Source organism: Xiphias gladius, chromosome 21, assembly GCF_016859285.1.
Source record: "Xiphias gladius isolate SHS-SW01 ecotype Sanya breed wild chromosome 21, ASM1685928v1, whole genome shotgun sequence".
Taxonomy (NCBI): Eukaryota; Metazoa; Chordata; class Actinopteri; order Istiophoriformes; family Xiphiidae; genus Xiphias; species Xiphias gladius.
This window is the reverse complement of record NC_053420.1, coordinates 5,494,712-5,511,508: the sequence shown is the minus strand read 5'-3', so window position 1 is coordinate 5,511,508 and position 16,797 is coordinate 5,494,712. Positions and strand designations below refer to the sequence as shown.

The window sequence follows — 16,797 nt, the reverse complement described above, 5'->3', positions numbered from 1 at the left end:
CTGGGGACAGACGGGAGTCCTGCATTCTGAGAGCAAAGAGCACAGGATGGAATATAAGGCGTAAAGAGATCAGACCGGTATGAAAGGGGCAGGCCCAATGACCATTTTTTAAGTCATCAAATGCACCTTAAAGTCTGATCTAACGTGGATAGGGAGCCAGTGAAGGGAAGCTAAAATTGGTGTTATGTGGTCTGATTTTCTGGATTTAGTTAAAATTCCAGCTGCAGTCTTCTGAACCATCTGAAGACTGTTAGTACGAGCATGTGGCAGGCCTGAAAACAAAAAAACAATTGAGCACTGTTCTGGTCTGAGGGTGTGTGACATTCTTGGTTTTTTTTAAATTTCTTAACCTTATTTTGGTAAAGAAAGGCCTCGGCTGATCTAAGACACCCCCATTAACAGATGCTGAGCGGTGACAAATTCATCCGGCTTCAACTTAAACTAAAAGTCGATTTTAAAGCAGCAGTAGTCACTTTTTTCTTTTTCGTTGGCCACTAGGGGGCAGAGAAACCTGACAAACAACAGACATGATATATATTATCACTGTATAAAGTAGGGATGGTTGTTATTTTCACGTCCGCCAGATACAGAGCAACATGATTGTCCCATTGGAGTAGTGTTTGTCTCCACCTGATGAATGTAACGTCCATTGTTCCCTCTCTTTTAGCTCTGTTTTTGGTCTCCACCAATCCCTGAGGGAAATATCTGGCTCTTTACCTGCTAAAAGCTCCACTGTGTTCACCAGCTAAGCTAGAAGTTTACTGTCTCTGTCTGCTTGTCTGTGTATTGATAAGTGTAGCTTTAAATACGAAACATATCGTTCATTAAAATCAGTGGTGGAGGAAGAGCTCAGATTCTTTACTTAAGTAAAAGTTTACAACAGTGTAAAAATGTTCAAGTACAAGTGCTGCATTAAATATTTTACTTTAGTATCGAAAGTAAAAGTGCTTGTTTTGCAAAAAGTGACTGTAGTCAGTGATATTATTATATATGATATCATTAGGTTGTTGATTTTGATGGATAAATGCGTAAGCAGTGTTTTACTGTGGTAGCTGGTCGAGGTTTTAACTACTACACGTCAAATACAGTGAGGTATTTTAATCCATTGATTCCCAACCTGGGTTCAGGGCCCCTCTGAAGGCTCACAAGATAAATCTGAGGGGCCGTGAGACGATCGAGAACAAAAAAAAAATAAAATTATGTGAGCTAAACTTGTATTAACTTTCTACCTGAAACATGACGATGGGCTTCAGCTAGACTCTGCTTTTTTTTTTTTTATCAAGAGGTCAAAAGATTAAAAAGGTTGGGAAACACTGGTTCAGTCTTTAACATTGTGTTGTATTTTATAAGTTTATCAAATGTTTTAAACATCTTAATCTGAAAAGTAACTGGTAACTATGACTTTTACACAAATCCAGTGGAGTAAAAAGACATTTGCCTCCGAAATGTGGTGGAGTAGAAATGGAGAAATACTCAAGCAAAGTACAAGTACCTCAAAACTTGAGCAAATGTACTTAGTAATTTTCCACCGATTCCACTGATTAAAACACAGAGGGGAGATTGGTGTGTGATGTAAAACAGACACAAAATAATAAAATGAACCAAAGACTGCCCCATTAAACGCAGGCCTGGACCTGTGTTTGTTTGTGTGTGTGTGTGTGTGTGTGTGTGTGTGTGTCTGTTTGCCCTCTGATAATAGCTGAATGTCTTCACACGACAAACATGCATCAATCATCCAGCTGGAGCATGATGTCATGCTTACGAGACGGTTGCAACACGTAGGGGGAATTAACGTTTGGCACACAGATCTCCGATGACTTCAATCAGAAACCGAAGAGGGGGAAAAAAAAAAAAGCTCTTCAAAAAGATTTTCGTTCTTGATTGATGTGACAGAGGTGTGGAAACTTGTAGAAAATATTCGATAAACAACGGTGAATTTATTTGATGGGGAAGAACATAGTTGGAAACACTCAATGCTGGGAGTAGGCGTGTTTCTCTGATGCCGTTCACGAAAGAAAAGCCTCCCAAAGGCTTGAGATCGGACGTGCGAAGGCAACATGGACTCACATCTGTCACCAATAAAAAGATAACTAATGGAGTCGGACTTGTTAGGAACAGGATCTGTTGTACAGCAGGAGTGATCAGAGCTCGGGTTTGTTTTTTTTGTTTTTTTCTTCCACGTTTAGCCCTGGCATTGAGGTTAACATAGAAAATCACATCAATCATCACAGTCACAACACTGCGTTTCCCTTCGTTTTGATGAGCCCGGCAGGTCTTTGGACGACACTCGCTGCTGGAGAGATTTTCCTAATCCGTAAAGAAGCTTTTATCCTGTATCAAATTCCCAGTGTCGTTGGAGACACGTTTTTCTCCAGGGAAAGGAAAAGATAGAAGAAATATAAGGCAAGAGAAAAATATTTATAAATATTTAAGGTGATTTAAAGATTACGACCTGACAAAAATTCAACTTAATGGGGCTGTGATCGACATTATTAGAAACAATGTACGAAAAGACAACGTGAAAACAATGTGACCGTGTGAAAGGTTTCACTCATAGTGATGAACCTACGGAGAATTATCACCTGGATCTGCAGTTTCCCATCGGCTTTACCGAGCTTTACGGCGACTTTCAGCTCATTGTTTCTCTGCCTGGTCCATAAATTTGCTCTCTCCGCTCTCATAGCGACGTTTTTCAGTTGCAGCAGGCAGCTGTTTTCAGGGAGAAAAGCTCTACAAAGCCACTGTACACCACGGGTCGTCACAGATGGTGAACGCAGTGGAGCATTTAGCAGCTAAAGAGCCAGATATTTCCCTCAGGAGGTGGTGGAGACTAAAAACAGAGATAAAAGAGAGGGGACATCGGACTTTACATTCATCAGATGGAGACAGACACTTGTTGCTCTCTGTCTGCTGGATGTTTAAATAAGCAGCTGATAACAAAGTCATGATATCAACTTAGAAGGTGACACGTCTGTGTTCACAGCTTGTTTCTGCTTAAGCCAAGTATCGAAACAATCAAGTTATTGCAGGTTTAAAAGTCATAATTTTGACCTTTAAAATCTTTCAAATTTTGATTTAAAGAGTCAGAATTTGATGTAGTATCTCATAAGTAGTACTTCATAACTGTAATTATCATCATTTTTTAATAAGTATCTAACAATTTTGACCTAAAGTCATAATTGTGACCTACTGTTCCACATTTTTGTCTTTAAAGTTCCATATTTTGAGTCAGTATCTTAATAACAAATTTTTTTATTAACCACGTATCTTTATTTTCATTATTCCTAACCTTTCTTCCTCCACGGGCATTTCTCTGCTGTAGAGGAAAGTAGATTTTAAATCTGTTTCGCAAGGTCCATCACTGGAAACGATGGCGGCCGGATTGATACTCAGCCACCGTTCTTGGTTGCCATCTTTGTTTGGATCAAAGAAAAGCGCCGTACCTTGTGAAACAGGTATAAAATCTCCTTCACCTGAGTATTTTACACTGTCGGGATAAAAGATTTCCGTAATGTTTTCAAACTGGTTTCATGTTTCCCTCAATGTACTGTTGAACTAAAAAGCCGCCTATTTCTGTGACTACAGTGTGAAAAGTCTGCAAATGTAAAAACCAACACTTACTGTGCATCGGAGGCATTAAAGGGCAGCTCGGGCATCGATCAGTGCTGAAATCACGATTTTAAAAAGGGGAATTGTTGCGTCGGCAGCGAGGGGGTGGTGAAGACAACTCCAGAAACCTGTGGACGGTGACTCACGGGCACGCGTTTAGGAAACAACACGAGACATCTGCATCCAGAATGTACGAGTCAGGCCACAGACGCCTGACAGTCTGAACTGAGGGTGCGTTTATTTTAAAATTTGAATGCAGGTTTTCCTTTTTTCATTTTCTCTATGCAGTTTGTTGCATCGTGACTTTGTTCTGTTTTACCCTGAACAGACTGAACTACAGGGTCAGCACAAAGAGGGGAGTGTGTGTCCCCGTGTGTGTGTGTGTGTGTGTGTGTGTGTGTGTGTGTGTGTGTTTTAGGACTTGTCATGGACGCTTGGGTTGTTCTGTCTGAAACAGCAGATTAAAAAACTCTGACCTCAAACAAACACAAACTCTATCAGACCTGCTGCGTTTGTTCGCTGTTAAAGTCTGAAAAATTCCGCTTGAGGCTGATCAGATCACGGTTTATTGATCGGCGTTGGTGTAAAGGTGAAAACAACAGCCGACCGAACTGATTGGAAATAACAGAACGGATCAATAAACCAGGCAGAGAGTAACGAAGCTGCATATTCGCCCAGCTCAGGTCGCAGCCTGTTCTCCAATGAATATGTCCAGGCAGGCCCACGCATCGCTCTGACTCTTTCTCCAGGGACAGCAAAGTTCACACAAACAATTCAGATATGAACTTGTCGTGGAGCAAACTGCTTCCGTGGAGGAAGAACATGAGATACAGCTGAAAGCTCAGGCATGCATCTTGAGTTGATTTGAAACTAAATCTTTTTTTTTTCTCCTTTTTCTTTTGTGGTGATTATTTTCTTTTCATTTTTTTTTTTTTTTGGGGGTGTCTTTTCCTGTTGTCACGGTAACAGTTGCTCATCCAGTCAGTCTCCCGTTCTACAGAGCAGGGTGGGGGGGCTGTTGTCACGACGCGAGAGAGACCAGTGGCTTCTTCTTCCGGCCATCTTTGAGTTTGACCCAGGTACCTTGGCAACGCGAAGCCGGCTCGCTGTCGGCCAGGGCTGATCACCGTGGTAACCCCGAGGGGGGTAGATCGCCGTGGTAACTGCTGCCGCAGGTCACCTTCAAAGGACCGGTCGACGGAAATGACGCGATCCCCACCTGGACCAGTAGAATCCCTTTTTTCTACCTTGACGAGTGGACCAGAGATAGAGGAGATGATTTTATGAAACCGAGTTTCCGCTCTGCGTTTTAAAATGGGACTTTTAATAAACACGGAACAGAAACGCTCATCTTCATAATAGTTTGTCACCAAAAAAAACCCGTCACTTTTCTGGTATAATTGTACTTAAAGAGTCACAGATGTCCCGATTTCTACACCCATTTAAATCCACTCCTTTGTTCACCGGGACCCTGCCGCTCTTCATTCTGTTGTGTGATCAGACTTGTTTCGCCTCGCCGAGAGGCGGAATTGAACTTGCTGAAGTCGTCCCCAGGGGGCCTCGGAAGGCGGCACGTCCCGCCCGTGGGCGACCTCCGACGAAAAAGCGAGCTCGGCCTCGTACCAGCCTGGTGCTGCATTCGCGGCTCCCGGAAATATGGCCATTGAAAAAGATTTCCTTCTCCGTGAATCAATGCCGAGTCTATGATGTGATGTGGAAAGCGTTGAAACCATTAAAAACGTAACCGGGCTACGCTCCGTCCAGTGTCGCCGTGTTGTCGTTCTTTGTGAAAATGAATAATTTTATACGTTTTTGCAGGCTTTTGCGTGACCCTATTGATGCTCGCTGTTTAAATCGAAGTTACAAAGCATAATGCAAATATTATGTATAGAATTATATATATAATATAACCACAATGTAAATATAAAAATATGTGAAAAATAAGGAATGGCATTTTTAATTCAAAAATGCAAGACAATAATAGTTTTTTTTCTGGAAGCTAAAACTGAAAAAACAAACAAACCTGAAACAGACAATTATCTAACAAGATGAAACATTATTTTTAAACTTTCTCGGTAGATTATTGATCTAATTGAAAAGCTACTTTTCCTCATTGTCATTATTGTGTTTTCATTTATTTTAATTGGTCTTTCTGTTTGATTTGTTCACTATATCATGTTTGACTATATATACCTGTACAAATGTCTGTATCCATACATACACAGCAACTGCTTTCTTATTTGTTTCTTTCTTTTTTTCTAATGACTTTTTGGGAAACACACTGACATTGTTAAAATTAAGTATATTTAATAATCCCTCCCATGAACGCGTTAATGAATTGTTTTAGATTCTTCTGTCTTTAACCCTTTTTTAAATATAAATTAAATGTAAAGCAACGTGAAACTGGGCCGGTGTATGATTTATGCTACAGTATATAAATAAATTCACCTTGTCTTATCACGAGAAAAGTATAGAAATGAATAAACAATAGTGTGTAAATAGTGGAACTGGGCCTCGAAGAAGTATTCACTGGTTTATTTCACACACAGGTTCTGCACACTTTACATCGGTTTCTCAGGGTTTGGGGCTGGGACCCCACCTGGAGTAAACTTTACAAGCAGACAGGGTCATGAAAGTTTTCTGAGGCTAATATTTGATATTTTGGTTGAGCAGTATTGTAGTAGGTTTGAAATATATCAGCATTTTCTACATTGTAGTTGTGGAGCGGCCAAAGCTCCTCCTGAAGATTAAATATAACAGTAACAGCTTTAGGATTTCTGAAAATCTGGTGATATAAAAACAGACTCACTGGGCCAGAAAAGGTGGAAAGACTTAGGGTAAAGATCGGTTTGGAATTTGTGTACTTTATTTTCTCTCTCCTTCCTTTTCTTAGATCTGTTTGTTTGGCCTTTTTTTTTTTCTGTTTTTCTCACAGACATTATCCTTGTTTTTCTCTTTTAGTAACCAAACAGTATTTCAAAAACTACTGTACAGGAAATAATCCAAGCAGAAGCAGATTATAAAATAAATACAGTACAATTAAAAAACAAACAAACAAAGAAATGTAATAAAATAATGGAAAGTATAGGAAGAAACGTTACCGATAAAACACAATAAATACAACCATCTGATCACATTCTTTCAAGGCTTTTTTCCCACTTTAACTTTAAAAGATTTTAATTAAATATTTTAAAATCTCAAAACGTTGCTTTGAAATATCTACATTTGCCTTAGAATTAAGCATTTTTATCGTAATACTGTTACACAAGAATTAAAATAATTTGTCCTGCATGAAAAAGAAAAGTAATTTGATATTAGAGCATTTTTGATTCACTGCATTTTTAGTAGTGAATTGTGTTTCTCTTATTGTCCTCAGAACTAGAGAAATCTCGCTTTCCGGCTATTTTAAAAAATAATTGTTTCTCTGTGTAGATGATTTCTTGACTTCTTTTGTTTCCCTGACAAAATGTAATAAATAAAATATGGCACCAAAAAAACCCAAAAACATACAAAACAGAAAAAAACATTTCCATCCAGGGGGGGGCGGTAAAACGCCAGTGACGCCTCAGCGTTGTCAATCAAGCCTCCGACGAGAAGACGGCGACGCTGAACTGTCCGAGTTCTCAGAGCAGCACCTGAACGCCGCAGCAGCCAGCCAGTCTCCGTGCGGTTCAGGAAAAACTTCAGACCACCTTCGGGCTGCTCCGAGGAGACACCGCGGGAAGACGAAGCGCCGCTCTCTGTCACGCTTAACCGAGAAGCCTCCGAAGACCATCCACGCGAAGAGCCGTTAAAGATGCCGGCCACAGAGAAGGACCTGGCCGAGGACGCCCCGTGGAAGAAGATCCAGCAGAACACCTTCACCCGCTGGATCAACGAGCACCTGAAGTGCGTTAACAAGCGGATCGTGGACCTGCAGCTGGACCTGGGCGACGGCCTGCGGCTCATCGCCCTGCTGGAGGTCCTCAGCCACAAGAAGATGTACAGAAAGTACCACCCGAGGCCCAACTTCAGGCAGATGAAGCTGGAGAACGTGTCGGTGGCTCTGGAGTTTCTGGACAAGGAGAACATAAAGCTGGTCTCCATAGGTGAGTAACGGCGTCCATTCATTCGGCCGGAGGCTCATGTGAGGCTCCCTTTACTCAACTCCTGTGTGTGTGTGTGTGTGTGTGTGTGTGTGTGTGTGTGTGTGTGTGTGTGTGTGTGTGTGTGTGTGTGTGTGGCTCCCCACCACACACACACACACACAAATTAGTTTGCCTGCTAATTAAGAGTCCACACATGACCAGGATGATGGCATTACTACTGTTACCTGTCCCAATAAAGTCCCCCCCCCCCCATTGTTTTCCCATTTTTCTATTGCCCCAACGCACCGTCCTTCCGGCATGGAAAGTGCGGACTGGCGTTAAAAACCCTGCGTTTTAAAGTCTATTTGCTTTTTCCACGCTGACACGCGCGTGCTGCCTCATCGCAAAACGCGTCGCCTCGGTCGGCGGGAGACGCGCTTCGATTCGGCACGCGAGCAATGCGCGGAGAGGCCGATGTTTTCCCCTAAAATCGGAGTTTTTTTTTTCGGGAAAAACACAAGCGACCAAAAGGCGGACGCCTCTGCCGCCGTCAGGTGAGAGACGGCGGCAGAGAATCGAGGGGAAAGGCACTTTTTTTAGAAAGTCGGTATTTACTGGACGTTAGCGCCGTGGAGAGTGCCACGTCGTGTCGAAGGGAAGACCGGCTTCTGTCGCTTTTGAAAACCTCGACCTGTCTTTTATCATGGAGTCTACGTGAGCTTTGAGACCAAAGTTCAGTTTCTAGCTTTGTCCTTTCATTTGTGTGGAAGTTTCCCGAAGTTTTTTTTTTTGTGTGTTTTTTGTTTTTGTTTTGTTTTATTTTAACCATAATGTTAACCAAAATTAAACGGATTTGTTCCCTTTTTTTTTTTATTTTTTATTCAGTTTAATGGTTATTCCCGTACTTGCAAGCACCTAGGTGCGACGAGAACTCCTTGCCCCAAACTGTGCTTAAGAATCCCGCTATTTAAGGTCGCTTTGCCCGTCTGCGACACTAAAATCATGGGAAATTATTTCTCTAGAATATAAATAGCATTGAAACGTACCCATCTTCCAATCGGCACACACAGAGTCCTGACTCAAACCAGTTTTGTGTAGAAAATGTTTACTTCCACATGCAAATCGGTAAATTAATCTATGGGAATAACGGCTTTTGTAACCGGAACCAATTCAACTCCAAAACTTTATAGTTGACTCAACCATCATCCATATCCGCGGCCAAAGTTCGGGTCACATCTTAATTACTGATTGAAAATAAGACCGCGTTGTCAACGGCAGCGTTAAATTGACAGGTTTCCTAATGGAGTTTGGCGTGTTGTGGGTCAGCGTCTCGACACGGCACCAGCTGTGTGTGTGTGTGTGTGTGTGTGTGTGTGTGTGTGTGTGTGTGTGTGTGTGTTTTAATGAGCGGGCTCCCGCAGAGAGAGGGGACACACCTGTGTGCCGATGAGCCTGGCTTCACGTGGAGAGGTGAAAGTCTCCTCAGCTCGGGTTTGGAAGAAAACTATTTCCCACCCAGTGCCCCCCCCCGAACATTCACGAAGCCAGAGCCCAGTGCTGTCGACTCCTGTGAGAATAACATCATGACCAGTCAGCCTCCATCTGCTGCTCAGTTATTTTGCTTTTATAAAGCGGTTTTATTTTTAACAAGCTGCTTATCGTTGAGTCCCGAACTCGCATCTGATTTTAAGTAATGATGTCTGGCTTCCACCCAGGCTGCAAAGCACTGACAGGGACTCACGTTGCAGTTATCTTGCTTAATATTTTCCATATAAATGACATGATACAGACCCGGATTTTTCTGTCTTTTTTTTGGATTTATTTATTTTGTTTTTTGTTAAGAGAAAAAAAAAAATCAGATTTGTATTGGTCTCAGCACAGAAGTAGAACATTATGTGAAAGGATCTGTTCCATGCGGTTGGAGAGCGATCAAAAAGCAGTTAACGTACGATGTCTGTTGCCATGAATTGATTTCTACTTAGAGCTTTGTTTAGGCAATCGGATCAAAATAAATCAGCATCAATTTTGATAATTGATTAATAAGATCGGACTTCTGCCAAAGAAAATAAAAAGTCACTGGTTTCAGCTTCTCAGATGGGAATATTCGCACATTTTCTATGGTGGCAAAATAAATGTCATCAGTTTGGGGTCTTTGCTCAGAGTAAACAAATGTTTCTAATTTTTTTCATGTTGCGCTTTGGGAAACTGTGATGAGCATTTATTTTATTTTATTTTTTTAGAAATTTCTGACATTGTGCAATTGCTTAATTGAGAAAAAGAAAACGTTTTCAGGCTGTCAGCCCTCCTCTTTGCTGGCGTTAAATGTGGCGCGGAGAAGAGGTGCCAGTGGCAGACATGGACCTGAGCCGGGAGCCGGTTTATGAGGAACCCCCAGCTAAAACTAATGCAGCCTGGTCTGGTCCAACCGTCCTAAATTAAATCCTCCCCTCTCGACGGTTCCGATGCTCCGTTTGTGTCGAAGCCGCTTCGGAGACGATGCTGATTTCCAACTTCATGGTCATTGCGTGCAGGTTCTGTGGCGCTGTGGAACTGTGCTGCATGATAGTGAGAGCCGCTTCGTGTAGCCCACCCTCGCTGGCAGAAATGGGGCGGACAGAGTAACGGTAACGCCTGTCGGCATAATGCAACACGGGAAGATGTTATATTACACCTCAGGGTTTTAAATTGTCGGCATAATGCAACAAAATTTTAAAATCCTGAGGTGTAATATTACATCCTACCTGTTAAGAGAAGCGTTTTTTAAATACTGAACTAAGTTACTGTGCTGAGAGAAGAATTTAGTCACCAGTCACAAAACTCACTGCCGTTGTAAAAATTTCCGCCCCTACCAGCCCAGAGCCCGGCAGAGTCCAGAATTTAGCAGCAGCCTGTGAGACGTTTGCTCTTGGTCGGTGTCTCAGGGTCAACACTGAGTCGAATGGTGATTCAAACAGGGAAGGGAAAAAAAACAAAACCCGACGCACGTCTGCACCATTAAAGACATCGGGCACTTTACAGAATTCTGATACGGAAATTTGAACTTGTGCTTTTCACTGAGAATTAAGTGCAAACAATGTCGGGCTATCCTAGCATGACGAGCTACATCCATCCTTTCTACCCATAATCCCTTGTGATTTGCTGTCATTTCTTGTAGTTTTTTTTTTCCCCCCCTTTTTTTCTATCGCGGCGCCGTCGTAGAGACACAGCCCGGCACCTTCTCTGCCGCTGATGGACGCCAGCAGAGTTCAAAACGGCGTCGCTCTCAGCCGGAGAGCTGAGCTGAGTCTGCGGGAGGAGCAGGGTTCAGCAGCTCTTCCCTCCGTCTGCCGCTCCGTCGACAAGCTGACGCAGCAGCTCACACCCACACACAAGGACACACACACAAGGACAAACACACACAAGGACACACACTGTCGTTTTTTTCTAAGAAACATCTCAGGCTTTTATTGGTGAGCTCATCTCATATCTGTGGTTGGACCTTCGGACGGGACCAGGTGTGTTTGTTTGTGGAGTGATGAAAACGTCAGGCCTCAGGATTCTTGTTTCCTGGCACTGCCGTGCGGCCGGCGTTGGTCTCTTTCCAGGGGGATCTGTACGCACTTAGACATGTCCTGGTATTAAAAATCATTTAGGTCAAAGTCAGGCTAAAACGTGAACCGACACCAAGGGTCTGTCCCAGAACCCACACTTGAGGTGTTGAGCGCGTCCAAGTGCTAGATTCAGAAATGTCAATTTCATATCTTTTTGTTAAACGTGTTTTTTTGTTGCTGCGCTGCGTGAAACAAAAACAGTCGTGCTCATTCCCCACCAAACACACTACTTAAAAAGATTCACTAACGGATTCAAAATGGTTTGGATTTGATGAGCGGATTCAAACCATGGTTTGGATTCGTAGTGCGTCTGTAGGCTGATTTTTAGGACGATGATAGTGACAATAATGATATTCAGACATGAGGGAGTTGAGGTTTACGACGCGTTGGATTCAGCATGAATATTTTTATTCACGTCAATCACGAGAATTATGGCTGAACCTCCACAGATGGTTAACAACTAATATTAACTCTGATGGGACTGATGAGAAGAATAATATCGCACGTCTTACACTGTCAAGATGAATAGTAAATATCCTTTTATCAAACGTGAAATTGTTCAAAATGTTATGAATTTTTTTATATAAAATACCTACGTTCTTCTAGATAACTCGATTTTTAATGTCTTTATTAATTGTTATTCCTCTCAGCTCTTGAATGTGAAAATTTTATATTTATTTTTTTACTGATTCTAAATGTAAAATTGTCGTTTTAGTTGGACTCATTTGCTCCAACAAATCATCTGAGCTTGTACAGTGTTTGTCTTTTGCGTGAGCGAAAGGATATCCTTATTAACCAAGTGTCGTCCCAGTGTTCCCTCTGATAAACCTCCACAAGCTCGTGGTCTACACGGGCACTTGGGCGCCGTTTCGAGTTACCGGAAAATACGTCGCATGTTTCGGAACTTTGCAAACTCGCAAGTGCCGCAAGTGTGGGCATTGGGACGGGTCCTAAACATCCCCTGGATGTCTGAATACGTGTGTTTCCACGGCTGAACTGAGTGAGCTCAGAGGCGGCTGTCGTAGCGAGATTCTCAGGCTGCACCGGAGTTCACTTGAAATTCAGACCATTGTTTTGAGGTGAACCAAGACTGCGTCTCTGGATTCAACAGAGGATTTTTATACGTTATCAGATGTACTAAGTTCTCTGGATAAACTGTGGTTCAGGGGGGGAAAAAGCAAAACAAAAAAAAGAACCCAAAACAAACAAACCAACCGGCCGGCCGGCGTGTGAAACCGTCCTGAGTCACTGAGGCTGGCCGGCGTTTGGTGATGGGAGTGAGCTGAGGTCAGACCGTGTTCACTGATGTGAAACTGTGGAGGTTTTAATTTTTCCACAGAACAGAGGAAATGACTGGCTGGGTGGGACACACACACACGCACACACACACACACACACACACGCACACACACATAGCTGGTCATGTTTCAGCTTCCAGAGCCACAGACGGATCAGAGATGAACCACTCAGTCAGATCAGAAAACACTGACCCGGGTCATTTTTTTTTAAAGAAAATAATTTGGCGTTTAGTTTAGAAGACTTGGTGATATTTTTTATGAATGATGTAGTTAATATTCTTCATAACACTAATCTGCAACTGTTTTAGTAATCGATTAATCTTGTAAAAAAATATATTTTTTCCAGTAAAATTGACAACCATCCCTTATTTTCAGTTTCTGGGTTGTGAGGATTTTATGATTTTCTTTGACACACATAGAAGTAAACTGAATGTCTTTGGGGTTTTGGACTGTTTCTGAGACAAACCAAGGTATTTTTGGTTATTTAAAACTGTTTTCTGACATTGGATGGAACAAAAAATTAATAATCTAATAATCATTCGTTTCAGAACTGTTATTCTTATTTGTGCATGTTAAACAAGTATATTCTGGACATTATAGCTGCCTGTTTCTAAATCCAGTCTCGCCCTGTCTGCAAGAAGTCGCCCTGCTAACTAAAGCTTTCAGAGTTTGCACAACTAGACTAATTTTTTTTTTTACATATATGATAAATGGCTGTATTTATATGGTGCTTTTATCCAAAGGGCTTCAAAATTTGCTTCTCATTCACCTATTGACACACACGCCAATGGCAGCAAAAGCTTCTGATTTAGGTAACATGACCTTTCCTCTGACGTTATTAGGACAAACTTAAATTTCTATTTTTTTGTTAATCCCACTAGTGATAAGAATCTAAGGGGCCTTTTGCACCTGTAGTTGGGCTCATTTGGTCCAGACCAAGGAAAAAAATGATCAGTTGTCCTGTTTATGTTCACACTGGCTTTTTACAACACCTAGTGTTAGTGTCTTTAAGAACTAAGAACTGAAAAATAACTGATAATGAGCAACATCCTTGCAGCTGGACGTCGGTGACGACTGACGAACAGATGTTAACGTGGGGGGGGGGGTTATGGTAATATTGCAAGGAGAGTTACTGCGGTTGCTGTGTTTCACACTGGCTGGTAACAAAATGATCTCGGTAGGCTGTTCGTCGCTCGTACAGGTTGGAAGGTCACGGTCAGCCGATGGATGTAGTAGTCGTTTCTCTTTCGAATTCTTGCTGGACTGACACACCCGCTACCACACAGTCCTGCGGTTGGTCTGCCTCGCTTCCACACAGTTAAACAAAATGATCCGCACCAAGTGGATAGAAACCCTCCTTTCCCGCCGGCCCCTGTCCTGTTGTTTAGCCTGCACCGGAGTCCAATTGACGGCCTTTTTCGCACAAGCCCCGATAACCCGAACAAAACCGGCAACTTTCCTAAGAATAGCGAAGGTTTTTCTGTTTTCCCGGCATTTTAATCAGCTATGAGCATAACAGCCTGGTGTGTCTGCTAGTGTGGCTACAGACTTGTCTGAAGGGTGTGTCTCTCTCAGGGAAACAATCTTTAGTACAGGCGATACTAACTAGTTTGATAAGACGTGTTGCAGGAATGTATTACAGTACATGTAATAGCCAGATAAACTGTTCAGTACAGTACTTACTGTGTCACATAAGAAAATAATAATTAAAAAAAACAAAAAAGAAAAAACCTAAAAACTCTGGTTCTTTCAAAAGTGGCAAAACGGCCCACCCAGCCACAGCAAGTCAGGATCTGTGAAGCTGTAGTCTGGACATGTTGGACAGGATCCAGTGGGTTTACACAGGTAGCGTTAGTTTGTCATATACCTCACCTGCACGACAGGAAGGGTGCACCAGGCAACGAGGGAGAGGGAGGGAGCGTGGGAAGGAGATGTTTGCTGTCATCAGACTAAGTGATATAACTCACACAGATAACTGAAAAGGAGACACTGTGTGTGTGTGTGTGTGTGTGTGTGTGTGTGTGTGTGTGTGTGTGTGTGCGTTTGCCTGTCTGTTTGGACGCTGGCCAGTGTGTTGAGCTACGTGTGTGTGTGTGTGTGTGTGCTTTTACCCGTCTGTTTGGAAGCTGGCCAGTGTGTGGAGCTACGTGTGTGTGTGTGTTGAGCTACGTGTGTGTGTGTGTGTGTGTGTGTGTGTGTGTGTGTGTGTTTACACAAATGTATAAAGAGGGTGTTGGCCTTCCGCTTTTGAAGACAGGTGTGTTGCATCATGGCTGAAGTGGGCGAGAGATTTCAGCCTGTTTGTGTAGGTTTGGCTACGACTGAAACGATTTGTCCATTAATTGATTTGTTAATCGGAACAGAACCTTTAGATTCATTTGATTATTCATGCATCGCTTGTTAGTTAATATCAGAGTGTGAGCCAGGAGGGTGGCCCCAGATATCTTAAAGTAATCTGTGTTCTTTTGCTTATTTTTTAGCTGCTTGGGGGCAGCGCAACAGGAAGTAAACCCAACACTGAAATCACGTTTTAAATTTGTTATGGCTAATGTGATATTAAACCACGCAGACAGAGCAACATTATCCTCCCACTGGAGTTGTGTTTGTGTCCACCTGAAGAATGCAAGTCCCAGTTTTTTTTATTTCTTTTTTTTGTTCTTTTTTTGGTCTCCACCAACTCCTGAGGGAAATATCGGGCTCTTTAGCTGCTAAGTGTTTCACTATGTTCACCAGCTGGTCTCTAACTGTGTCCGTCTGGTGTTTGGTGCTGAGACGTTAGTGGATAGTGAATATTGGACTTCACATTCATCAGGTGAACACAAACACGACTCCAAATGAACGATTTTGCTGCTCCGTAACTGCTGGATGTGCAAATAGGAAACCGCTGGGGAACATATTCGCCACATTAACTTGAAAGGTGATGATATGTCAATGTTGTTCTCACGACTTGTTTCCGTTTCCCCCAAGGGGCCAAAAGAAATCAGTTATTGCTGGTTTAAGCATCGTGTTATAATAAAGCAAAACAACAAGTGCTTAACACCAGCAATGAGACCCAGTCCGTTCGAACTTGCTGAGAGACTTTCACTGCTAACCACAGACCCATCCTACAGCTTTTTACTTTTGTTTTCCCCCCCTAAATTTAATTTCCACATTTAAAACTTCCTGAAATGAATTTACCTGCTGGTGTGTCGCTGTTTCAGTGGTGTCCTATGTCTGCGTGAGTGTGTGTGATTGTGTGTGTGTGTGTGTGTGTGTGAGAGGGGCCAGGTGAAAACACTAAGAACAGGCCCAGTGGGATCTGTAGCTGTCATCTGCGACCTTGATCAGACTGTTCGACCTCGTTTTCGCTCTCTCTCACACACACACACACACACACACACACACAGTCAACCTCAGTGCCTCTAGGGCACTTTTGAAGAGTAACTCTAGCTTCGTGTGTGTTTAAGAGTTTTTTGGTTTTTTTTGTTTGTTGTTTTTTTTTTTTAAAGAAAAAAAAAAAAGATTTTCACTGAATTGACTGAAGCTTCATTCGGGGGTTTTAACCTGGAAGACAATCACTGATGTATAAACGTATCTTTGCAGGTTAATATGAAATAGTGATTCAGCCTACGTCCACTTCATTAGAAGCTTTTTGCCCTTTGTTGTTCTAAACACTCTCCCTGTCTGGTTGCTTATTCCTGCAGCAAAGGAAATGACGCAAACCAACATCAGATCTGCACGAATGTCCAAAAAAACAAAAACAAACCAACTTTAAACAAAATCGCAGAATCATCTGAGATGAACGTTGAAACCGGTTCAACTTTTTCTGCAGCGCAGAAACGACACATTCCTGGTGGATTACTTTGTGCTACGATGAGGTATTTCTACTGTTTCCCGGCGATTGTGTGGAAAAAATTATCGCACCTTTCCAGAGAGATCTCCTGTCTCATTGTGTTATAAACTGCTGTGCAGTGTTTGGACTCTTTCTAAACCCTCAAACTCATAAATCTGTTAATGAAACTGAAAAAAATACACGGCATTACTGTGTCCAGCGTATACACTATATTCAGTCTAAACTACTGTTGGAACAATGAGTTGATAAATCAAACATCAGAAAAATGGTTGACAACAATGCTCATAATTGATTAATTTTAATGCCAAACTTTTCATTGTGTCCATCAAATGCACCAGTCCACCTTTTCTCCTGATACCGATTTCGATACCACAACTCAGGGTATCTGCTGGTAACAAAGT

The 16,797-nt window shown here is 42.3% G+C and overlaps 1 protein-coding gene and 1 long non-coding RNA gene across 2 annotated transcripts in view; one reads left to right on the top strand and one right to left on the bottom strand.

Moving 5' to 3' along the window:
* Positions 1–6,129: 6,129 nt before the first annotated feature.
* LOC120807412 lies at positions 6,130–9,046 on the bottom strand. Its single transcript, XR_005709816.1, has 2 exons — positions 8,723–9,046; positions 6,130–7,663 (listed from the first exon to the last, which is right to left on the bottom strand). It is a non-coding gene; the product is annotated as an uncharacterized LOC120807412 (long non-coding RNA).
* LOC120807410 (filamin-B) overlaps positions 7,386–16,797 on the top strand; it is an 84,275-nt gene continuing 74,863 nt past the window's right edge. Inside the window, exon 1 of the mRNA XM_040159421.1 lies at positions 7,386–7,697. Within this exon, the coding sequence (XP_040015355.1) occupies positions 7,406–7,697 (292 nt within the window). The 5' untranslated portion in view covers positions 7,386–7,405. The remainder of the gene's footprint in view (positions 7,698–16,797) is intronic.